General features: G+C 55.7%; 1 protein-coding gene across 1 annotated transcript; it reads right to left on the reverse strand.

Moving 5' to 3' along the window:
• Window positions 1-6,249: 6,249 nt before the first annotated feature.
• LOC122384686 (extensin-like) lies at window positions 6,250-8,286 on the reverse strand. Its single transcript, XM_043372324.1, has 3 exons — window positions 8,140-8,286; window positions 7,741-7,847; window positions 6,250-7,490 (listed from the first exon to the last, which is right to left on the reverse strand). Exons 1-3 carry the CDS (start codon window positions 8,152-8,154, stop codon window positions 6,863-6,865), a joined length of 750 nt encoding a protein of 249 aa, XP_043228259.1. The 5' UTR covers window positions 8,155-8,286; the 3' UTR covers window positions 6,250-6,862.
• Between the last annotated feature and the right edge of the window lie 15,986 nt (window positions 8,287-24,272).

The following is a 24,272-nucleotide window of genomic DNA, read 5'->3' on the forward strand; positions in this document are numbered from 1 at the left end:
CCCCATTCTCTCTGCCCCTCCCTTTTCTCACTCCCCTTCTCTCTTTCTCTTTCTCTTTCTCTTTCTCTTTCTCTTTCTCTTTCTCCTTCTCATTCTCTATCTCTATCTCTATCTCTATGTCTATCTCTTTCGCTTTCTATTTGGCTTTCTCTTTTTCTCTCTTTCTCTCTTTCTCCCTTTATCATTCTCATTCTCATTCTCATTTTCATTCTCTTTCTCAACTTGTACCTGTATGCAGGTTGCTGGCTACCATTCATTTTAGGTGCAATAGGTATTACGCATTGCACATGATATGCAGTTTCAATGATTTCAATAATTGACGGACAATTCCAACGGCAAGCGCAGTTTGAATTAACCCTCCACGTACCGTTTGGTTTTCGATAGATATACCGAAGGGCCTAGAGGTGGTATGCTACCTTCGCCTTTCAACCCGATTGAGGTAGAGCTAGAGCTTGGCAGAAAAACGAGCATGTTCGATGTTCGCCGTTACGAGACGCAGTGAATGTTTCCCAGTGTTAAGGTCTGAGGCCAACTGGTTAGTGGTTAGGTAAGTACCTCTGAGCAGTGGCGCAGCCAGGGGGGGGTCAGAGGGTCAGCTGACCCCCCCGAAATTTCTGTCAGGGGCCCGCTCGAGAGAGAGAGAGAGAGAGAGAGAGAGAGAGAGAGAGAGAGAGAGAGAGAGAGCCCTGGGTGGATGGGGCCCGGCCCCCCGTGGATGGAGCCGGGCCCAGGGTGGACGGGGCCCGGACCCCCGGTTGGATGGGGCCCGGGCCCCCGGGAGAACGGGCCCCGGATGGACGGGACCCGGACCCCCGGTTGGATGGGGCCCGGGCCCCGGGAGAACGGGCCCGGGCCTCCCGGAGAACGGGCCCGGGCCCCCGGGAGAACTGGCCCGGGCCCCTCGGAGAACGGGCCCTGGCCCCCCGTGGATGGGTCCGGGGCCCCGGGTGGACGGGGCCCGGACTCCCGGTTGGATGGGGCCCGGGCCCCCGGGAAAACGGGCCCGGGCCCCCTGGGTGGATGGGGCCCGGGCCCCCCGTGGATGGGGCCGGGCCCCCGGGAGAACGGGCCCGGGCCTCCCGGAGAATGGGCCCGGGCCCCCGGGAGAACTGGCCCGGGCCCCCGGGAGAACTGGCCCGGGCCCCCGGGAGAACTGGCCCGGGCCCCTGGGAGAACGGACCCTGGCCCCCCGTGGATGGGTCCGGGGCCCGGGAGAACCCCGGTTGGATGGGGCCCGGGCCCCCGGGAGAACTGGCTCGGGCCCCTGGGAGAACGGGCCCGGATCCCCTGGGTGGATGGGTCCGGGCCCCCAGGAGGACGGGCCCGGGCCTCCCGGGAAACGGGCCCGGGCCCCCGGGAGAACGGGGCCCGGGCCCCCGGATTGATGGGACCCGGGCCCCCTGGTGGACGGGGCCCGGAGCCCCGGGTGAACGGGGCCCGGAGCCCCAGGTGGACGTGGCCCGGGTGGATAGGGCCCGCGCCCCCGTGTGGATAGGGCCCGGGCCCCCGGTTGAATGGGGCCCGCTAGGGTGACCCGCTTGCTCCGTAACGCGAATAAGGGGTATTTTCGATCGGTGGGCGTTTGGTTGGTCTTGTGTCCGTGGGTCATGTATCCATTTCGGTCGATTGCTTTTTGGCGGCTAAGCATTTTGGTTTGGGAAAAAATATCCATCGCATCGAGGTGCTCGTGTTGCCGGGACCTCGATAGCAGACAGAATCTACGTCACCACATCACCACACCACAACAAACCCGGCCCAAGGCAATACATGTCCCATATGAGCGCGTTAACCCTCGCCGGCACAGGCTATTCCAGCCATTTTGCGTCCTTCGACGGCACAAAGGGAGGGTGGTACGACCCCCCCCGCGTTTGGCCCATGATTGAGCTAGAGCTTCGCGGAAAAAAAAACGAACGTGTTGCCCGTGACGAGAGTAAGCCGATGATACTCAATTTTAAGGTTCTTGGTCATTGGTTGACCTTCCAGGTCAGGTCAATGACCCAAAAATCGGGAAAATCGGGACCTGTTAGAACGTCGTTAAGTGTGGCTGCTATAGGGTTTTTGGGGTGCTGATCAAGAATAGTTATCATGTTAGTTTTGATCACAGATGATGTATTTATGCATTTAGGTCAGGTCGGGTCAGGTCAGGTCAGGTCAACCAGTAGGGGTCCTGCCGGGTATTTGTAGTACCTACGTGTCAGCCGCCTCTAGCAGCTTCGTAACATGTTACGAAGGCACCAAAACTACTTCGTGAATGTTCAAATGGTTGCTAAATTCGGATTCAGCTCCAAAAACTGGCCTAGAAACATGTAAAATTCGAAAAAGTACCGAGGTCATCATATGTCAATGACCTGACCTGACCTTCAGGTAACCTTGACACCCACCCTAATGCATGGGAGCAGCATCAACTCACATGTTTGAACGCTTGAAACCACGAAAAGACTGCAAGCGCGCGGCTAATGCGAGCCGGCATACGCCGAATCGCGATTCTGCCCAAACATGGTCTCGGAAAGTAGGTCACAGGTCAAAGGTCATTTGAGTCAGGGTCATGCAATTTCTATAGGGTAGGTGTAAAACTGATCAACGCGAGGATACTGAAAGTGTTGTCGCGATCGGCCACTTTTTACGCGAGTTATTCGCGAAAACCCTTAGGGGATTGCATCATCCCCTCCCCCTGCGCCGGCGAGGGTTAAAACTTCTTGTGAGCGAATTCACGTAATGAAGAAGGATAAAGGCACAATCTCCTACAGCAGCCAATAGATGATTTAGGACAGGCACATGGGATGATGGGAATACTTAAATATTGTCCAATAGAAGCAGGCAACAGCTCCGTTTACATATATGCTATGCATATTGCGGAAGGGGCGGCCTCGAAAGATACGTATTCATACCTCAATCCTCATAACTAGTAACATATTTCTGTCATGGTCAATTCGCGTAGAAATTGAACACCGGGTGATCACCGAGCTATTGTTCTATCAAAATTTTCCGATTCAAACTCGCTCAGGGTTATCATGTGTAGGTAAAGGGGGGCCCGTTCAGCAGAATGTGTATGAAATATGGAAAGATTCTGAAAAATGGGTGGAGGCCCGCACACTAGGGGGCCCGCTTTGGAGGCGATGACCCCCCCCCCCCCGAAACGAAATCCTGGCTGCGCCACTGCCTCTGAGGTCAGATCAAAGGCCCAAATTTCAAAGAGCAGTTTTTGGTAAACAATCTCGGGAAAAGCGCTCACATTAATAGGTACAATAATTACATGTACATGCCCAATACCTATGTGCATACATGAGTGACATATGTGTTACACGAGCGATGTAAGTGCACCTATTTATATACGATATAGGTATATAAAAACGACAAATGCGTATATGAACGAAATTTAATGTGAAAAAACAACTTCGGAAAAATGGTCGCTGAACAATGAGTTCAGCGACCATCAGCGACCAATATTGGCTAATCGCGATCGTCAAGTTCAGCAGCGTTTGATCATTGATGACATACTTTTTGTTTAGGAGAAGATCACCTTCGATGTTGGCCGCTGGGCAAGGTCAAGTTGAACCCGGCCAGATCCAGAAACTCGTCGAAGGATTTGATTAGGTAGCTCATGCTGAGTTGAATTGTGCCTTTCCTTACTTGCTTTATCATTGTAGTCGCGAGGTATCGACGAAAAACGTTAACTACAGTATAATCCGCTTAATAAATCCTTGGGTAATAAATCCAGTCGCTTATTGTGGGCGCTTGAGCTGTTCACGGATTTTCTCCATAGATACCCATAGTTAATAAATCTGCTTAATAAATCTACGCACTCTGCTTAATAAAGCCACTTGGGAGTTTCGAAGTCCGCAGTGACGTCTCCCCACTCGAAATGTGGCATCCAACGCGCTCCCAAAGAACCGTTCTGGAGCAGCGGTCTGCAGCAGTTGGAGTTTTAAAAACAGAAGTTCAGGGCTATAAAGAGCGCAATCAACATGCACTTCAAAGCAATGGTCCCGGCAAAGCAGGCACGCTCGGCTGTTCCGCGTTGGCATAGCAGGCATGACGGGTAGTGATCGTGGATGGATATGTTGACTTAATTGGTGTTACAGCTGTGCAGTGTGCGCCGGTCACTTTCAGGGGCATTTCTACGCTCGCAGGTTTGGGGGTTGTCCAACCCTGAAACGCACGCCTTTATGAATTAGGCTGCATTACGAAAGTCAAATTATTGGGGACTGGACCCCGCGACCCCACCGATGGCGGAGCCCCTGGTCACTTTCATTGGAATAAGTAAAGCAATGAGCAATGCTAGCCTATGCGCTTGTATTGCAGGGGAACGGAACGTGCAGCTGCAATACACGCCTTTTAAATGAAAATAATTTAATCCGATTAATAAAGCCACCGCTTAATAACCTTCGCCCCAGTGGGGGGGGGGCATATGTTACCACCCTGTCGCGTTTTTTTCGTATAAATAAAAAATCGCGGCGCGTAGCGCCGCGCCGCTTGGGGTAGCTTTTGGTACATCAATTTTGGACAATGTGTGAAATTTTCGACCCCAGGTCATATCAGGTCAGGTCACCAGGTCAAGTTAACTGACCAAGCCTAAAAAAAATTGCAATCATGTCCAGCCTGCAGTGTTTGTCAGAGAGGTTTTAAACTTGGTGGATTACATGATGTTATGAGTGCCTATAATTTGTTTATCTCGGATTTTTTATATGCGTGACCTAAGGTCAGGTCGGTGGCGTGACCTTTCCATTATAAGTCAATGGAGAAAAACGAAAATGCCTCTAGATCCGTGTGTACGCATAGGAACAGTCCAAATATTTCAGGATAACAATGATTTGGACCACCCGTGACGACCAAGGTGTCTTTTTTGCTGATAACCTCTTGAAAGGTCATCCGAGGTCATTTGAGGCTACAAACAGTTTTTTGCCAATAACTCTCGATTGGAAAAAGATTGAACGCTGGGGTTGGCCTCATTGTGTTTGTCTTGCCGAGACGCATCGACTGGTATGCAACATGACCTTTTCCGGTCAGGTCATGACCTTGACCTGAGGTCAAATTTTGAAGTTGACCCTTCAAGGTCAAATTATAGTTCATTCAACGCGTCTTGGCGAGAGGAACACGATTCTGGCATTAGAAATGACCTAGCTTTTTTTAGTCAAAAGTTATTGTCGAAAAACACTTCTTAAAAACAGCTATTTTTGGAGTTTTTGCCCTCTGGAGGCTAAACCGTTGAACTGAGGTCATTTTTTATGATGACCTTATCAAAAGAAAAGTTCAAAAGCTATCGATTGCTTTTCCCAGCGTTTTTCTAGCTATCATAGTTCCTGAGATAATGGCATGTTTTCTGAAAAATATAATGACAATTCGCAAATTTTGACCTTTGATGACCTCTGGTGACCCCAATATTGCTCTAAGATGAAAAATGACCGAAATACTTTCAAACGCACGCATCAGGAGCTATCGACTGCTTTTTACCGCGTCTTTCTAGCCCTCTTCGTTTTTGAGTTAGAGGTGGGTGGTAACATATGCCCCCCCCCCCCCTAGGGCGAAGTTGGCGGAGACCGCCACTGGGGCGCGGGTTAATAAGTTCAAGACACCTTTGTCACCAAAGTGGATTTATTAAGCGGGTTCCACTGTATCTCCAACAACCCGATTGACGTCAATATCACTTAACGTCAAATATGACGTCATTCATGATTCAAGGCTCAAAGTGAAGAACAATTATCTGAAATTGGAAGAAGATATGAAATCATGATTGTGTCACTTCCGGCGCAAAGTACCTAATCAGTTTCTGTTTTTTCCTTGTTAACGTATAATAGTGAGGTCAGTTGACCAATCTGGCCCTTATAAAAATGTAAGATAGGTATGCCTCCAAACTGTGAGAATCTAAAATGTGCGTAGTACCGAAGATCCACCGATCCGCCGAAGATAGCGCCGATGTATGTCAAATGATATATCTGATCATAGACCACTATATACCGTATATAGTGGTCTATGATCTGATATCTCTATATATGATATCTGATGTCTGGTATAGTGGTCTATGATCTGATATCTCTATCATAATCTGTGACGTGTTCTTAGCCACCGCAAAGAAGACGTCGAGGTGACAAGCTACCAATAAGAGATAGTTAATGATTTAGATTTTAGACTGTAGGTAGAGAACACGAAGCCGAAAGTCGCTGTGGCTGCGATTCTGTTACATTTTCTTCGCTACTTTTACCTTAAAATCCTATTTTCCGTTGAACGTTGCTGACAGTCTCCTAAAAATGCTGTCTAGTTTTCCATGTATTTGGACATAACAATCAGGAACATACATAACAAAACAAATCGGATCATAGCAACTTGTTGCATGTATGGCAAATGCACGCATTTCTACAACATTTCAGCATTTAAACAATCAATGACAAGTAACTTTCAGCTGATGAAACACGATGGGCACCGGCTGATATCAAACTGACATAAATATTGCAACGTAACAACAACAAACTCGTGAGCCAACCGATAAGTGCCAAATGCTACCAAATGGTACATTTGAAGTTACAATGCAACCTGCCCCTCCCTATATTGATTTATCGACATAACCCATAGTGATTGCCAGAAAGAAACCTTGGGGCGGTAACAAGCTAGTCATTTGCCTACCAAAATTGACTAACTCTCGCAATGATGATGGCAAATGACAAACGCAGATTGTACGAGTTCTGACAATTACACAATATGCCTTTTCTACTCGGCTCACTCTCTGATTTCCGTCGAGCTGATACTTCGTTCGCAGCATCTGACTGACCCTCTGCGGTGCCGGTGCACCTTTGCTCTACCCTCCTCTATCGTCCCCCGCTACTGACGAGAGGCGCCGGTGCCGTCGGCCTCAATCGTCGCCCGCCCTCTACTGACGAGAGGCGCCGTCGGCCGTCCAGTCGACCCTCTGCGGTATCGGCGGGGTGGCCGCCCCCTCCTCCCCCTGTTCGGTGTGCAGGGCCCGCGCCGCGTACCCGGAGCTCGGCGGCGCGCCGTACCCCGTGCTCGGCGGCGCGCCGTACTCTGATCTTGGCGGCTCCATGTACCGCGTCACCGTCACGTAACGCTCCCGCCACTGGGTGACGAACTTGGGTTTTTCGAGGAACTTTGTGACGTAGACGGGCCGCGTGACGTAGCGCGTCACCACCACGGGCTTCTCGTGCGTCTTGGTGACGTACACGGGCCGGTCAACGGGCACCTCGTGGCGCACGGGCACGTAGCGCGGCACGGGCACCGGCTCGCGCACGAACTTGGTGACGGGCGGCTCTTTGACCACGTGGTGTTTGACCACCTCGTGGATGACGGGCCGGGGCGGCGGCGGCGGCGGCGGCGGCGGCGGCGGCGGGGGCGGCGGCGGGGCCTGCGGGGCGGCCTGCACCATCACGACCGGCTGCTGGAGGACAGGCACCGCCTGCTGCGGCTGGTAGACGGACGGCTGCTGCTGGAAGACGGGCTGCTGGACCGGGATCGGCACCGCCACCTCGATATACTCCTCCCTGGCGGGCGCCGGCAGCGGTCAGGGGACACGGTCGGGAGGCGGACTGGTCGTTAGCTCATTGATAAACGGGGAGTGAAGGTATCTGATCACAACTATTCGACGACCCAGAAAAGATGGACAAAGGAGCTCATACGAACAGTAGACAACGGTAGCATCAGTGAGCAATGAGCATGACTATGAACATTTCAAAGGTTTCGTAGAGTCGCTTACATACGATCTCGTTACCGTTTACTTTTTGTGTAACTTACTCGTCATCTTGCCAGAGGTTCTTGAACTTGTCCCAGACGCCTTTATGCCCCTTGCCTCCTTTCGACATGGACACATGGCTCACCATGCAGGAAACGAGCAGAATCGTCTAAAACAGTGCCAACATCCCCACCGTCAGACAGTTGACTGAGTATTACAAGGACACGATTGGTCAAGCAAAATGTTTGAATTTCTGAAGAATTTTCACACAAGGAACTGTTGTAGTCCCGTGTCCCCATTGACGCTTACGATGCTGCTTAGATAATGAGAGAGGCAGCTGTTGAAGCTGTGAGCTGCAATTGCAGTCACACCTGAAGCTACAATCGCGGCGGCAGAGCACTGCAGTCTACTTGTCACTTGAACCGGCACAGTGCACAGGTCCACTAACTTCGTAATCTTACCGTGCTGAGCCTCATGCTGGTGTCGTCTGGCGGGTGCCCGATGTGGCCCCGGGTGCGGCGCCCCTGCTGTCCCTGTCGCGCGCTGCGGACTCGGCTGGGCCGTGCGGGACGCTGCGGACTCGCTGTTTTCCACCAGCTCTCCGGAGTGCCACTGCAGCGGTCGGCCGGTGCGGTTATCCACCGGTCACCCCCCCTCCCCCCGTCCTCTGCTACCGGCCCGGTCACTCTCGCCAGTCCACGGCCCGTCCAGACGTCCGGCGACAGGTCACCCCCTCCCCGGCCCCAGCCGTCACCATAATTCACCAGCCGTCCACCTAAACACAGCCTCGAAGATGAGCCGAACCGGTCCCCGAGCGGCGGCGGCCTCTCCCGGCTTTCACTTCGAACACAACCAGGCATCCGCGGCTCTCGAAAAATGCCGGATTACCAGAGAAATTGACAGAATGTCATCAATTAGTGAGTACGCACAACTCGGTGTCTTGGAAGAACTATATGACTGTCGCGCTAACTCGGAGAAACCGTACATCTGCCGGTCTGAGGAAATCGTCCTGCTTTGACTTAGAGCGCCTGATAATCCACCGGATGAGCGACATTTTTTATTGGATTTGAACGCTGAGTTTCGTCTCTGGTCTTGTGTAGAGGTAATTAATATTCTGGTGGCTGGTTTTAATGATTTGGTTGTCAGTGATTCACCATTACACAACGCACAGGTCTCTTCCGATATTTCGCGGATGAACGAACGAAATAGCGGTCTTTTGATAAGAAATAGGTATAAGCTTTTCAGTGGCGGATCCAAGGGGGGGTCACATGGGTCATGGCCCCCCTTGAGGCCCGGGGGCCCAAAGACCTGCCAGGGGCACCACCGGCCTATCAGGGGTATCACAGTCCTGACAGGGGCACCACAGGACCGCCAGGGGCACCACAGGCCTAGCAGGGACACCACGGGCCTGGTGCCCCTGGGCCCTGACAGGACTGTAACGCCCCTGACAAGCCTGAAGTGTCCCCGGTAGGCACGTGGTGCCCCTGACAGGCCTGAGGCGCCCCTGCAAGGCCGGTGGTGCCCCTGGCAGGCCTGTGGTGTCCATGGCAGGCCTGTGGTGTCCTTGCTAGGCCTTTGGTGCCCCTGACAGGCTTGTAATGCCCCTGGAAGGACTGTGGTGCCCCTGGGCCCTGACAAGCCTGAGGTGCCCCTGACAGGCCAGTGGTGCCCTTGCTAGGCCAGTGGTGCCCTTGCTAGGCCTGTGGTGCCCCTGGCAGGCCTCTGGTGCCCCTGACAGGCCTGAGGCGCCCCTGCAAGGCCGGTGGTGCCCCTGGCAGGCCTGTGGTGTCCATGGCAGGCCTGTGGTGCCCTTGCTAGGCCTCTGGTGCCCCTGACAGGCTTGTAATGCCCCTGGAAGGACTGTGGTGCCCCTGGCAGGCCTCTGGTGCCCCTGACAGGCTTGCGGTGCCCTTGGAAGGACTGTGGTGTCCCTGGGCCCTGACAAGCCTGAGGTGCCCTTGACAGGCCCGTGGTGCCCTTGTTAGGCCTGTGGTGCCCCTGGCAGGCCTCTGGTGCCCCTGGCAGGTCTGTGGTGCCCCTGGCAGGTCTGTGGCGCCCCTGGCAGACCTGTGTTGACTGGTGCCCCTGCTAGGTCGCTAGTGCCCCTCACAGACCTGTGGTGCCCCTGGGCCTTGACAAGCCTGAGATGCCTGGCTATGACAGGCTCGTGGTGCCCCTGATAGACCAGTGGTGCCCTTGCTAGGCCTGTAGTGCCCCTGACAGGCCTCTGGTGCCCCTGCTACCCCTGCGCCCGGAGAGGACTATGGTGCCCCTGAAAAGCCTGAAGTGCCTCTCGACAGGCCCGTGGTGCCCCTGGGCCCTGACAGGCCCAAGTTACCCCCGCGAGGTCGGTGGTGCTCCTGGCAGGCCTCTGGTGCCCCTGGCAGGTCTGTGGTGTCCCTGGCAGGCCTGTGTTGACTGGTGCCCCTGCTAGGCCGCTGGTGCCCCTCACAGGCCTGCGGTGCCCCTGGAAGGACTGTGGTGTCCCTGCCCCTAGGGGTGCTCATGGACCCAACAGGCCCGTTGTGCCCCTGACAGGCCTGTCGTGCATACTTGCTAGACCTGTGGTGCCCCTGCTTCCTGACAGGCCTGTGGTGCCCCTGGCGGGCCTGTGGCGCCCCTACAAGGCCGTAGGTGCCCCTGACAGGTTTGTGGTGTCCCTGGAAGGACTTTGGTGCCCCTGACAAGCCTGAAGTGTCAAGGACAGACCCTTTAGACGCCAGGGTCAAGTTCGTCGGACTGACAACGATTTGCTTACCTGATAACGTTCCTGGTAAGTACCTACTCACTACTCAGCGTCCACAACATATATACACATAGCACATTCATATATACTTGCTTACAATTGGTAAATGTGGTTGTGGCTAAGAGTTAAGATACTGACTAAAAATGAAAAATAAAAAGAAAAAAAACTGAAAATGGGGGCACCATCAAAATGAAGTGGACGAAATCCGTTGAGTTTTTAATTTTGGGTATAGGTAGGGGCACCACTTCGATTCATGACCCTCCCCTTGGAGTTTTCCTGGATCCGCCCCTGAAGCTTTTCGCCAACGGCCAGCGTATGTTCTAAAATCTTTTCATTATTATTTCAGAGTAGCTCTCTAGCAATGAAATGTCATTCCTTTGAACTTGAATGAACAAGGGCTGTAGGGCCTTTTATGTTCTTTTAGGATAAGATGCCTTTGAAAATTATACTTTCGCCAGCATGCGATTGTCATTAAAGTTTGGGACAACTCCCAGAACATCTGTTCTACACTCTGGAGACATTTATGGCACTGGTTTGAATGTTTGATCTACGTTTTGTTTGGGTATGTCCTTTCGTTCTAATGAGACCGTTTAAGGTAAAGGGCTGTATGATCTTCGGATTCAGGGAGACATTGGTCTGGGTGGCGCCACTGCACTGGCGCGCCGCGGGGCTGAGCCCGTCACGAGGGACAGGCCACCAATCCTCGCAGACGGTCACCCCACGGCACGCGGGCCTGATCCTGAGGAGCTATTTATTCTCTTTCGAATGATGTTAACCGTTCAGTCCCGGGTCAAGGGGTTTGTGGTGTCGGGGAGAATTTGTGTGAATCCGAGGATATAGCGACAGTGACGCCGCCGTCACCTCGTCTCCCCTCTGGCGGCCATGTACGGTACTAGTATTGAAACAGTGGCGCCATCTGCAGCCACCTGAGCCTTTTCTAGCGCTGATGGTCTGAGTATCAGCTGCAGCTCCGTCGAACGAACGCCTTTGTTTCCAAGGGATTTATATAATAAGCCTTGACTCTAGCGTATAACTAGTCTTGTAAATAGTTGAGTAGATATTTATTCTTGACTCATAAAATAAAGCTAAAACCTGATTTAGTGTAACTGCCGCCTTGGAAGAAAGCGGACTGTAAATGTAGACAAGTTTGTATGTAAGCCCATCGCACATCAAAGTAACATCGATTTTTCATCTAGAATTCGCGTTGTTAGAGAATCTCGAGCCATCCCCTTCTAAGTAGAGACACTGCACTCCGGCTCGGTATCAATGTCGGTTGTGTTCATGGGTGGAGAATGTTTGAAAAAGTTACCCCGGCCGGCGACCGTTAGTCGGAAAAACGATATGCTCACGCCGTTATCAACGGTCATCAACAAACCCTTTTCTGACGCATGGCATGCAATAATGGATGTTGAGTTTATGAAAGGATGAGGGTTGTATCCGACATCGTATCATTCATAACATTTCTGGCATGGATTCATAGGCGGCGGAACGGGGAGGGCACCGGGGCACCGTGCCCCCCTTTGATTTTGGCATTTTAACATTAGCCCTATGGGCATTGCATGGAAAGAATGGGACCAAAAGTCGGCAGTGCTCCCCCCCCCCTTAATTGAGGATGTTCCGCCGCTACTGGCATGATTAAAAAAGTGATTTCCATTTAAATGATTTCTTTTTACTTAAACGTATGCAAACACCATACCCAAGCCATATAATATGCCATTATTAGTCAATGTTCCGTTTACAGTTTTTTATTGTGTCTCAAAACAGCCACAAAAAGACGACAGCTCACCTTGTAGGAGCTTTACAGAGAAAATTGAACGTTCGAATCAAAGTACTAAAGTGGGTGACTGACATCCAGGGACGCAGTCTTTTTCAAAGTTAAGCGGCTCAACCTCACATGAGACAAACAGAGGGTCAATCCAAGGAGATCGACCGGTCCCGATCTCGTAGCTCACTCGGTAGAGCGTTGGACTCCGCGTGGTGAGAGCACGCGTCCCGGTTACAACAGTCCGGGTTCGAATCGCGACGGGCGCTCGGTGTTGAGCATCCTGACGGGTATGGTTGCGGTTGGTGGCAGGCCAATCGAAGTCAGCCGAAGTCAATGAGAAGGACCGGCCGTGCGCGGCTTTGTGTGTACGTTCAGCTTCGGGCTCTAACTTCTGCCATGGATCAGGAATTACACCATCAGAAGGTATGTATAAGGGCAGGGCCAGCGCAGCAAGCTCCGCTTAGCGGGGGCTCTGCATCTGTCCTTGTAAATCCTTCCATTTAAAAGGTTCGGGCCAAATTTGTTTGAAAAATCCTTAGATTTTTGTCAAGCAGACAGCAGTGGTTCTATACAGTGCGCCGAAGGAGCGCAAAATTTTCAAAATTGAGTACCTATGATTCATTGAGAGCAATCTGCAGGTATTGGCAACCACACGCGGGTCTTATAGTTGGAGATTTTGGCCCGTTAAGTAAATACCTACCCGATTTGCAACATTACACCCATGGCAGTCAACATCCGAAGAACGAGTTTTTTTTTCTCTTATGGAGGAAGCTTTTAGGATTTGAGTGAAAAAGTTACCCCGGCCGCGCCGGGGTAGGCTGAAAGTTACCCCGGCCACGGCCGGGGTGGCCGGGGCAGGTTCTCCACCCATGGTTGTGTTGTTCTCTGAAAATCATTCTGTTACGCTCCTGACGGCTGCAGCCTGCACTGGCAGTGGCCCTGCCCCCGGTGACGGGACTGCCAGTGCTGCCAGTGCTGCCGCACCCGTCAGCAGCAGCACTCCGCAGCGCCCTCTGAGGGAGCAATGCCGCCGCCGCTAACTGATCTGAACCGGACTGTCATTGTTAGTGTGCGACGCTCCTATGTTCCGTGGCATCGCTTTTGATGGGCAGGGATCGTCTGCTTCGTAGCTGAATCGTCAAAACATGCCCTAGGCTTTTAGTTATTTTATATTGTAGTGCTGAGTTGAGTTCCCATTTCATATTTGAGTGCCGAGTTGAGTTCCCTGTCTTTGCATGCTTCTACTGATGCTTCGCAAACGTGCGACAAGTTATATATTGTTCTCCACTTCTATGTGATTTAGTGGCTCAATTTGACATATTGGAGTTTGTGTGGCGTCAGTTGTGACCTGACAAGGACGCAGGGTCTCCTGAGCTCTCTTGAAGTATTAGCGATAATAAATAATTCAATGTTAATGCTGTCATCGGATGTGAATAAACATATCAATGCCTGACATTAGCGATAATTTTTATCGGTCTGAGTTAAGTACACTATGATAAATTACCCGGTGATGGTAAATTACCCGAAATTCCCTGCGAAAGCAAATCCGTTAATGCAATTATGAACCATTTAAACGGAAATAAGATCCATAAAAACCTTAAACGTGCACCGGTTATTCGTCTCTTTGCTTTTATAGTTCTACGAGTATGTATGAATGAATGCGCTTATGCTTGATCCGCACACGTACATATGTTAGACTAAGCTGGCGCTTAAAAGAACCGCGTCCGTTCCTTGTTTTTATTGCCACCAGTAGCTGCCGCCTGCTTCATTGTCACCATACCCGCATTTGAGCGGTCACCGCGGCCTCAGTGACAGCATATCCTGCACTCCTGCCGGCCGTCCGATCTGACGGATGTCGGACACTCTGTCACGGCAGACATCTCATCAAGACGGGAACCCGCGCCGCTGACAGATGTCTCATAGAACGTCCAATGGACGACCGGTCTTTACTCAGCAGATGACAGCTCCGCTAGTGGGCGTGTCTGAGCGACGACAGGCCGTCACTCAGCAGTTGACAGATATGTCAGATTTGGCCGGCGGCAGACGGCGCCCCGCCCGGCCAGCGCCCTCGCTCACCGCTGTGGCGAGAGCAGTCTGCTTTCCTACTTCGTGTCCGTCCAGAAATGGCGGACCGAATACAGCAATTCCTCGTTTTAGCCCGTTGCTATTAATTCTCCCGGCCACAATAGACTTCCACGGACTAGACTGGCCAGACTACATTGAGTACATAGGCTGGTGCGACTGAAAGACCGGTGCCACTCGTCTGATGTTGCTACACCGATACTGGTGAACCCACGGAATTGACGTTTATGTGGTCATATGGTGACTGAGTATGACCGTGCCGTGTTCATAATTGACGTGTGATATGCCCGCTTCAGATGTGAACTCTGCCGTGACTGACGTGTGGTATGTCCGTGACTGACGTGTGATGCTCTCGTGACTGACGTATAATGTTCTCGTGACTGACGGATCATGTTCTCGTGACTGACGTGTGCCATGTCCGTGACTGACGTGTGGTATGTCCGTGACTGACGTGTGATGCTCTCGTGACTGACGTTAATATTCTCGTGCCTGACGTATAATGTTCTCGTGACTGACGTGTGCCATGTCCGTGACTGACGTTTGTTATGTCCGTGACTGACATGTGATATGTTCGTGACTGACATATGATGTTTCCGTGACTGATGCGCGGCCGTGACGGAAGTGTGATGTTTTCGTGACTGACGCGCGGCGGTGTCGTGACCGGGCCGTGACCGGGGCGCGGCCGGAGGCGCGGCCCGGTGCCGCCGTCTCTCGGTTTGCGTGCTGGCCCAAATGGAGAGAAGGCGCCGGCTAATAGCGTCTGTCCGTCAGCCGACCGGCCGGGCCGCGCCGGCCCGCCGGCCACAGTTTTTCAGCCGGCCCAGAGGTCGCGCCGGGTCAACAGACAATCTCGGGAAACAAATGAGTTTTCGGATGCGCGGCCGACTTCTGTCCCTACTACCTCTCGACATGATAAAACGTTAATCATTGTATTTATTCCGCTTTGATGAATTTATTGAAGAAAACACTGTGCTTTGCCCGCGAAATTATACCCCATAGCCGATGTGGTGTGGCTGATAATGAAATATTTTGATGCCTCTACAATTTGGCCTGCCACGCGTGTTATTTATGAGGCGGTGCTCTCGTAGTGGAATCTCGGGCCCGGGAAGGGTTGGCCAGAGCTCCCCGTTAATTATTGGGTGGGCAGTCGGAGTTATGAAATACGCTGCTGTAATGGATCGCCGCGCCTGCGCGCCGCACGGCTACCTCACAGATTGTATCGCCTCTTGCAAATCCGCCGCGTTACTAGTTAATGACCGGGTACTGACGTGCAAAAACCAAGTGGCCCGCTGTAGTGGCCGAGTCAACACGGATTTATCGCACGGCCCGCTTTTGTTGTGGCCAGATTTACAGCCATTTTCGAGCTTCATCTGCGGGGTCGCCGGCGCTGTCCCCGCCCACCGGGGGCCGGTCCGCCCGAACTCCGGCCGCCGCTGCGGACCGGCGACACTGCGGACCGGCGGACGTTCCCACCACCTCTGCTGCCTGCTCGCTCCAATCGTGGAAACGTCCCATTCGTTCCGGTTACGATTGACTGGGAGCGCGCTGCGGCGGCGGCGGCGGCGGCGGTGTCGAGGACCGGGCAGGTCGATCACGGGCGGGCCGCGCCGCGAGAAAACACGGAAATAGCCTGCTCTGTATGCATGGCCTGGAGTGAGCGCTATGACGGGCCGTCCCGTGCGGAGGGCCGCCCCGTACGGAGGGCCGCCCTCGCTGACGGAGAGACGGGGAGGATGACGGGCAGAACAACATGGGCCGCGGGAGCGGTGCAGAGCCGCGCGGCGGTCACAGAGGAGACATCGGCAACGGGGCGCGGAAACAAGTGGGCCCAACTCCGTAGCATTCTCTTTTGATGAGTGTACCAATGCGACGTTTGTCTTCACAAACGTTTGAAGATGCAATGAAGACTTGACGGAAAGCATGAGAGCCCGGTGAGTGCGGTACACTTTAAATGGCAATTAAAACTTGACAACGAAGTAGAAACGTAGCAAATGTTCCAACCCCTTCCATATTTGCACTTTTAAACGACGCATACAACCAGTTGTGAAATCTTCTGTACCTGCGCTTGAAATGTTCTTTGCTGTCTTGGATAGGAACTTAAGTGTCTCGCTTGCAAGCGGTTTTAACCTTGTACTTACCTAATCGAAAAGTTTAAAAGGCTCGCGTGATATTTGAGTACCTATGACGTGAAGTTTTTAGGTACGAAAACAAACTTTATTCACGACATAGGCCATTCGATGTTTACCTTCAGTTTGTTTCCTCCCAGCCCTTCCGCTTTGGGCGCAAAATGACCTTGTAGTCGATAAACAAACAACAAACCAGCCCTTCCGTTTGAGGGCAGACTGACTCCGTGCCCGTCCTGCCCTGCTCACCGCTCTCAGGGTTTGCTGTTCCGCAAGCTGCCCCGCTCGCCAAGCGGCCGCCCTCTCAGGGTCTGCGGTGCCGGCCGGCCCGTCCAATATTGCCGGGGAGGGGCGCTGGGCGGCGCCCGCTCGCAGTAATGCACTGGTAACGATGTCAGCTCGGCGGCGCCCGCAGCGGGCGCGCTCCGCACCACCCACCCTTATCGCAGATTCCATCGGATCGGGCGCCCGGCGGCCGCGATAGTTCACCGATGGTCATTAGCCCTATCTCACACCCTGGTCGGCCGCTGCTGCAGCCCGCACCGGCGCTCGGGCGGCGCTGTCCATGTCGAGCTCTCGGGAGATGTCGGTGATGGTAGTCCGGTGTGTGTTCGTGACGTCGCCAGACTGCGCGGTGTCTGAGGCAGCTCTGTGCAGAGGTGCGCCTCGGCAGTCTGTCACACCCGGCCGCTCAATGCCTTTATGACGGGATAACAAGTGTACCAGTGCACCGGCTAATCGGCAATTGGTCCATGTCAAATCGCCAGTTAAGTACGGAAATGAATCACAAAGCGAGGCGACCCCAGTCGCCCCACCGGCACCGTGAGCGGCATTGTGCCGGCGTTACTGCTTTAATTAATGATGTATAAAATCAACCCCAACCTCCCCCGGGGGCGCCGTTTCCATCTGCGACCGGGGCGCCCGAGAATTCATCTGCATCGGTAATGTCCCGCGGGGATGCAGGCCGCGCGCCCGATCGGGAAGGCGCGAAATGGAAAATGGCGCGCCGCCGCCGTAATTCGGCCGATACCATCTGGCGCGCGGCGGCAGGAACGGCGCACGGCGCCGCGCCGCCGCCGCCTCCCCCGAGACCGGCTCAAGCACATGACAAACAGATTAACAATGTCGGCGCCCGTGCCGGCGCCGTGTTTGCCGTCCTCTTGTGCGCGTCCAATGAATAGCCGAGTCGGGGTGGCTTTAATTCGGCCCGGCCCCCGGTGAGATCGGGCCCGGACCGAGCTCCCCGCGCGGACCCGCACAGACGGACAGGGTGGACCGGTGAGTGATGCGAGGGTACAATGGCGCCTCTCTGATAGAAAATTTGTTCTGTTGTTTTTTTTTCGTCAAACATTGTTTTAGTGACTATGGTTTCCACTATGTAAGGTTCTGCTGTTGTTGATCGCCGACAGCTGTGAGCGGTGTCCGAGCCATCAGCACCGCGCCACGGAGCACCCTTTTTGTCCGGCGGCCGAATCGAGCGCGCGCCGTCGAAGCTGTCACCGCGGGGACCACCTGACCGAGCTGAGAGCGTGACAGGCGGCCCTCGGCGGCCACTCAGCACATGCGGCGCCGGCGTGCTCCCCGCCGCGGCCGCGGCCGGAGCGGGGCCGGCGGCGCGGCGCCCGGTCATGACTGGCCGCTCGGCGCGGCGCGGCCGGGTTGCGGCGCCCCGCTGCGCGCCGGCGGCGCCGCGGGCCGCGCGGCCGACAGGTCCGGCGACCCCCCGGCGGGCGCGCGCCGCTCCCCCGGCGGCGTGGCCCTTTGTGCTGCGCCGCCGCCGCTCATCAGCACCGACGGCACGTAAAAACGCCGTCCGGCGGCGGCGGCGGCGGCCACCGGCGGAGAGCAGCGTCATTACAGGCTACTGGACGGTGTCACCGGCTCAGAGTCGCAGCGGCGGCCGACAGCCGGCCGCTCCCGCGGTCACTCACAGATCGGGCGATACGGATCACAGCTGTTACGGCTGACTCGGCTGTGTGGCCCGCGTGACCCGCTAAGGGCCGCTGCACTGGGGAACCGTGCGCCGTTCCAGTTCGCCTTTTGGTGAGCGTAGGGCTCGACGATCACCCGACCTCAGTCGGTGAGGGAGCCCTCCCGGCCGGCACCCGGCTTCACCGCGTTCCCGGAACGTTGCGGAGGCGGCCGGCCACAAACGCGCTCGGTTTGACCGCACTGAGAGCGGCCGTCCCGCCCCGGCCGGCCCCGACGGGTCTTCTGCTCACCGCGACGGGGGGGGGGGGGTCCAGGCCGTAACCGCCCTACATGCACGGATACCCGGGCAGCGCTGCCCAGAACTGGCCACAGTTCGGGCTAGCCCCACACGCGGCCCGACTCCCTCTACAACGTGATTTTTGTTTTTGTTTTTGTTGCGTCACTTGCAGTGGGAAGTGTACTGGATACAACACGGTGCGGTTTCGGTTTTGGTTTTGTTTTAACCAACATCAGCGGCATCTGCCGACGGCCGGCCGGCCGGCCGTTTCGCCGCGGCTGACAAATCGCTACTGCACGAAGCGCGCGACCACCGCGCCGGCAGTGCCAACTCGCGGCGGGCGCCGCCCGGCCACCTGCCATTTAACACCAGTAGCACGGCGAATACCCCAGATATCATCAGCCCGCCAGCCGCATGCAACTGATCAATGGCACGCTACTGTGGCGCGCGGCCGCCGCGGGCCCGATCGGCGATACTCTGAATATCCCTGCCGAGGTCCGCCGCGTCCAGCGGGCGCCGGCAGCGACATCCCGCGCTATCACCGGACCCGCGGGCGAGTTATACCACCCCAGCAGCGGCACCGGCCGATACATGGCGCTAACGAGCTATCACGAGTGTAACTCGCGCCGTATCGGCTGCAGAGGTCATTTTGGTGGCAATTGAAGCCGGGTGCTATGTTATTCGGGAGTCGGCGCCTGTCATGTTTCGCATAGCGCACATTCCCCGCGCGGCTCCGGGCTGCGCCTGAGGGCTGCGACTCTCTCCGCCCCGTCCCGCCGCTGCTCGGAGTCGGGTGACCCTGCCGAGGCCGGACGTCCGCCCAGAGAGCCGCTGGGCGCGTCTCGCCCTCGGCCGGCGACATCCAGCCGGCGCGGCGCGCGCCCGCCGCCCGACCGGCTCATTATGTTTTCTATGAATTTAAACGAGCGCCGACCGTGTTTATAGGTTTTCATTTCCAGCAGCTCTCCGATACGGCGGCTGGCGGGGGCGGGGGCGGGGGCGGCAGCCGGGGCGCCCCCCGGCGCTGGCGGGTCACGCCGGCCACTTCAGAGCGGCCGGCTCGGCGGGCGGCCGGGGCCGACCGCTGCCCGCCGCCCACCGGCCGTATACATCAGCCGCGTGGCACGGGCGCCGCCCGCGCCGCGCTGAACACTTCAGAGAGCGGCCGCCCGAGGGTGCGGCCACCTGACCCCCACCGGGGCCGACCGCCGCCCACCACTGGCCACCTGACCGTACTGACCCGACCCGATCGGAACCGGTGCGCCGCACCGCCGGGGACAGCCGGAGGTGCATTTACAGGGTCTTTTCAGTGAGTACATCCCCTGCGGAAAACAAATGAGCCCGTTTTTGCCGACCTGTTTTGTCTTTTTCCTTTCCGTATGTAATTTGCCACAGGAGCTGTTGTTGGCGTCATCATCTTGGAAGCATTAATCTTGACTGACGGAATTTGACCAGTCATCCGCCATTGTCTTTCTCGGCCGACGAAAAATTACAAGAAGAAAAATGAATCAGGACAAAGTAGTGCTCACAAGAAAGAGCGTTCTTTATGAGGTGTCACCCCGGGGCCGGCAGCGGGGCGGCGACGACCGAGTACAATAAGTGTCCGCCGGCCGGCACCGCGGCACCAATCGGGCCGCTCCCGGGCGGAGGCGGGTGCAGCTCCGCAGCCCCTGCTCGGCGGAGGCGGGGCGCTGCTCTGGCCGGCCCCGTCTCAGTGGAGCAGCTCTGGGGCCTTGACTCGACAGGGGCGGGTGCAGGCGACAGAGCCCTGTCTCGACTGCCTGCCCACTCTTAGCCCGACACGGGCGGTTCGTCGGCCCACATTCTGTGTTGTTCCAGATGAGGCCATCGGTCAGTCCGGTCCGGCCCGCGGCGCCCGTGTCGTGCCCCGGCCCGGCCCGCGGCGGCCCCGCCCATAACTCACACACACTGCCAGTGAGAACACAACAGTTGGAGCGGTCATCGGGGTGTCGGCGGCGCCGTTAGCGCGTGTTACTGCCGTCGGCCCCTCTGTCCGCCGGTCCCGGCGCGGGGGTCGGGTCTGGCCAGGTGGGGTCGGCCGGCGGCGCTCGGTCGATGATGCAGGGATACAGAGCTCGCCCGCCGGGAGACCCGCTGAGCGCGCCGCGTCTGCCGCACACGGCGCCGGACCGCCAGATGGGTTACCGGACCACCACCTTCCGTACCGAGAGAACGGCCAGATGTCTGAATGGTAACCCGGCAGGGAGCCGCGGGGAACCCGGCGGGGAACCAACCCGATGGGGGTAACCAGAAGAGCCGCCGCATGGTTTTCTCAACAGGTTTTTGTGGAGCGGGCCGCCGATTCTCGGACGAATGGCTCCACTGGGGCGCCGTTCGGCACGGTCATGATGACCGGAAATCGGCCATCAGCGGGCAGCCGACGTCCGCAAACCGTGCACGGCCCAATGTCGGCAGCTGGGACGCGGCCGGTTACGAGCGCGAACGGTCAGAGCGGACCGGCCCGCGGCTCTTCAGTGGTGGTGGATGGCGGAGGCGCCACACAGGAGCCGACAATGCACAGCACGAGTCCGGTGACCGAGACGGTCTGTGGTCGGCGCTGTTCCTCCGCCCAATGTCTATTGAGCGACTCACGGCGAAGGTGACAGCCTGTGGTCGTCGCTGTCTGTCCGTTTTTCCGTCTGCAGACGATAAAGCGACTCCGGTGAAGGTGTGCTGGCCTGCGGTCGGCACTGTCCGTCTGTCCGTCCGCCGCCCATGCAGCGGCTCCCGGTGACGCCCGGCGTGATCACAGGTGCACGGGCGTGCCCGGCCACTGCCAACGGCTTAATCGGCATTCATAGAAACGTTACCGGCGTGATCTGCCGACGGAGCGCGCCGACCGGACCGCGGCGGGCCGGCACCAAAGCGCGCCGCCGCCCGGTGATTTGTGACTCAGTTTTATTCGGCGCGGTATTTTGCCGTTAATGCATACTAAGCCGGCAGTAAACGGTGCCGGCCGCAGCGCTCCGATCGTTGGACACCGAATACGACCATTGCTATTCATGGTTTTACGGACTGCTTCGGCCGGCGCCGGCTGCTGCCTGGCGGCAGGTAGCCGGGAACTGGGGGGCCCGGGTCAGCTGGGCACCGCTGCCGGGAGACGCGCAATGACCGGAAGGGCCTCGTAACAGCGGGACAGGGAGACAGCCGCGTCCTGCTCAACTGTCGGACAACGGCGCTCCCACCAGCGCGCGGCGATCGGCGCGGCACGTCTCTTTGCAATATTGCATTACGAAACATGATTCCACTCTGTAAAAATGACCGTATTTATTGTTGTTGTTCAGTTGCAGTTAATTAGCACTATGCGTCACTGCACTGTGTCATGATAATATACGCTAGCGATTTGTTCCGACATTCTGAGCGAAGTGTTTAATAACAACTTGCATTTAATTATCTACCGCACTTTCTTTGTCACGATAGGCGTAAATCGTAATTCGTAAAATGGGTGTCGGTAAATGCAGTTAATTAACGCACTAGGGACTAGCTCGATTTTCATAGCCTCCGCGCCGTTTGATTGTGGTTATGGGCCATTTAAATGGCGTGGGGAACCATGCATAAACGCAATATCGCCCATAACACTACCGGCCGATCAATGTCGCAGAATGACATCAATAAATAACGGCGATAACACCGCAACGGACGGCTCATGTAGGGGATAATATCAAACACTTACAGTGGAATGTGCAAGCATTGCTGGGTAAATCACGGCGTAATTTTATGGGAGTTATTCTTTATGCTTAACTGAGCTCGTGTGCACGCTATTCTCAGCCGACATGTATATGGGGAACGGGACAACCTTCCGCAGTCGGCACAGAGGGCATTACGAGCGCTGACGCCAGCACAATAGCTCACAGGAAAATGAAAAGCAAGCAAGCTGGAGCATCTCAGTTTCCCTCGAATTGATATGTCGCCGGAATACTAAACATGTCGACATGGCGGCGCTGACAGTTGAATTAAAATCGGCAAAATGTGACCCATCATGTGTTGTATAGGGGCGCACAAATCACATCATTTCAGTCTTATTGTCTGAAGACGTTGCTGCTGGCTTGGCTGACGTTACAGTCTTGTAGCCTTCTCGCCACCATAAGCTTTACTCAGGGGTGTCGATTTTTCAAAATGGTTGGGGGTGCTCAACCCCTGCACCGGGTGACAGATTGCAGCTTTGCCATGCGGCACAACCGTACAAGGCGGGGTTGGTTATCCCCATAAGGTACTGATAATGCCGGGATTTCTATATACTAACATTTCCCAAGGGCAGAACGTTCTTCTTGAAAATCATTCTGCTCGTCCTAGTACTTGGCTACCTGATTAGTGATTACATAAACATCTTTCCGAAAAAAAAAATATTTGCCGGCAGCATGGCAGCAGCCCTGACACCTCTGTAATAAGGTGACAGAAACCAATGACGGTGATTAGCACCGGTGCAGTAGCCGCTGCGGTCCGCAGGGGCGGACATTGCGCGGAGGCAACGGTAGCTACGAGGTTCTGGCGGTAATCAGACGATCCCAATATCGATGAAAAATGACAGGTGATCGCATTTGGATATTTACGGGTTTACGATTTTCCCCAGTGGCGCAGCCAGGTGGGCCGTGAGGCACGTGCCCCCCCCCCCATCAGGTTCGGGCCTCAGGGTCCCCTCGGGTTATTCGGGCCTGAGGGGCCCTGAGGCGCCAATTGGCCGCTAAGGGTCAATGCTGGCCATATTTGGACATAGAAGGGATCCACGGGGCTCGTAAAAACCCCTCATGGGCCCACAAGTACCAACACTAAGATCTCCACAAGGGCCCCAAGCCAGTCTCTGAGGGCCACTTGGCGGCCTCTGAGGGCCCCTTACCGGCTTCGGAGGGCCACATGTCAGACTATGGGGGTCTTAACCGGCCTATTCCCAGCCAGCAAATTTGGTCCTGGCCGTAGCTGGTCTTACTCTGGCTAGCTCCGGCATTTGCTCCGGCTAAAGTATGGGCAATGTCTGGGGCCCTACGGGAGCTGACACACGATACCGGAGCTCGCCCGCATCACAGCCGGACTTATGCCGCATCAGCCGTGCCGTACCTCCACCGTACTTCAGCCACAGTAAGCCAGAGCAGCTATGAGGTGCAGCCGGACCTGGTCGTAGGGAGCCGGACTTGAGCCATGGCAGGGAGTCTGACTTGAGCCAGACTTGGCGGTTCGGAACCATAACAACCCGGGAGCGCTACGGCATATACTGGCTAGCCGGAATAGAGCCGTATCGACCCAAACCCCGGATCTGACGGCGATACCCTCGTCAGTTATCCAGCGACCCTGACGGTCCCACACAGGTGACTCGGAGGGTCACAGCGGCGTCTGAGAGCACCATGTCCGGTCTCTGAGAACCCCACAAGGCTCCTGAAGGCACCGGTGACCTCTTGATATCTTCTTGTCGGCCTATGAAGGGTCCGTTCCGAAACAGCAGTTCTGAGGGCCACACGCGCGCCTGTGATGGCCCTAAACCAGTGTCTCTGAGAGCCCCCACAACGGCGCCTGTGAGGGCCATCACCGGCAACTGTGGAGCACCTACACCGGCGCCTCCCAGGGCCATACATTGCATTGCCATATCTGAGGGCCCCGCACTAGTGCCTCTTAAGGCCCTATATCGGCGGCTCTGAGGGCCAAACACCGTCGCTTCT

This window comes from Amphibalanus amphitrite, unplaced genomic scaffold (assembly GCF_019059575.1).
Source record: "Amphibalanus amphitrite isolate SeventyFive unplaced genomic scaffold, NRLGWU_Aamphi_draft 000196F_arrow, whole genome shotgun sequence".
Lineage (NCBI taxonomy): Eukaryota > Metazoa > Arthropoda > Thecostraca > Balanomorpha > Balanidae > Amphibalanus > Amphibalanus amphitrite.

Coding starts and splice junctions, on each gene's coding strand:
- LOC122384686 (XM_043372324.1), bottom strand. Junction 7,491..7,740: donor AACCTCTGGCAAGATGACGA/GTAAGTTACACA, acceptor GGCGCCCGCCAG/GGAGGAGTATATCGAGGTGG.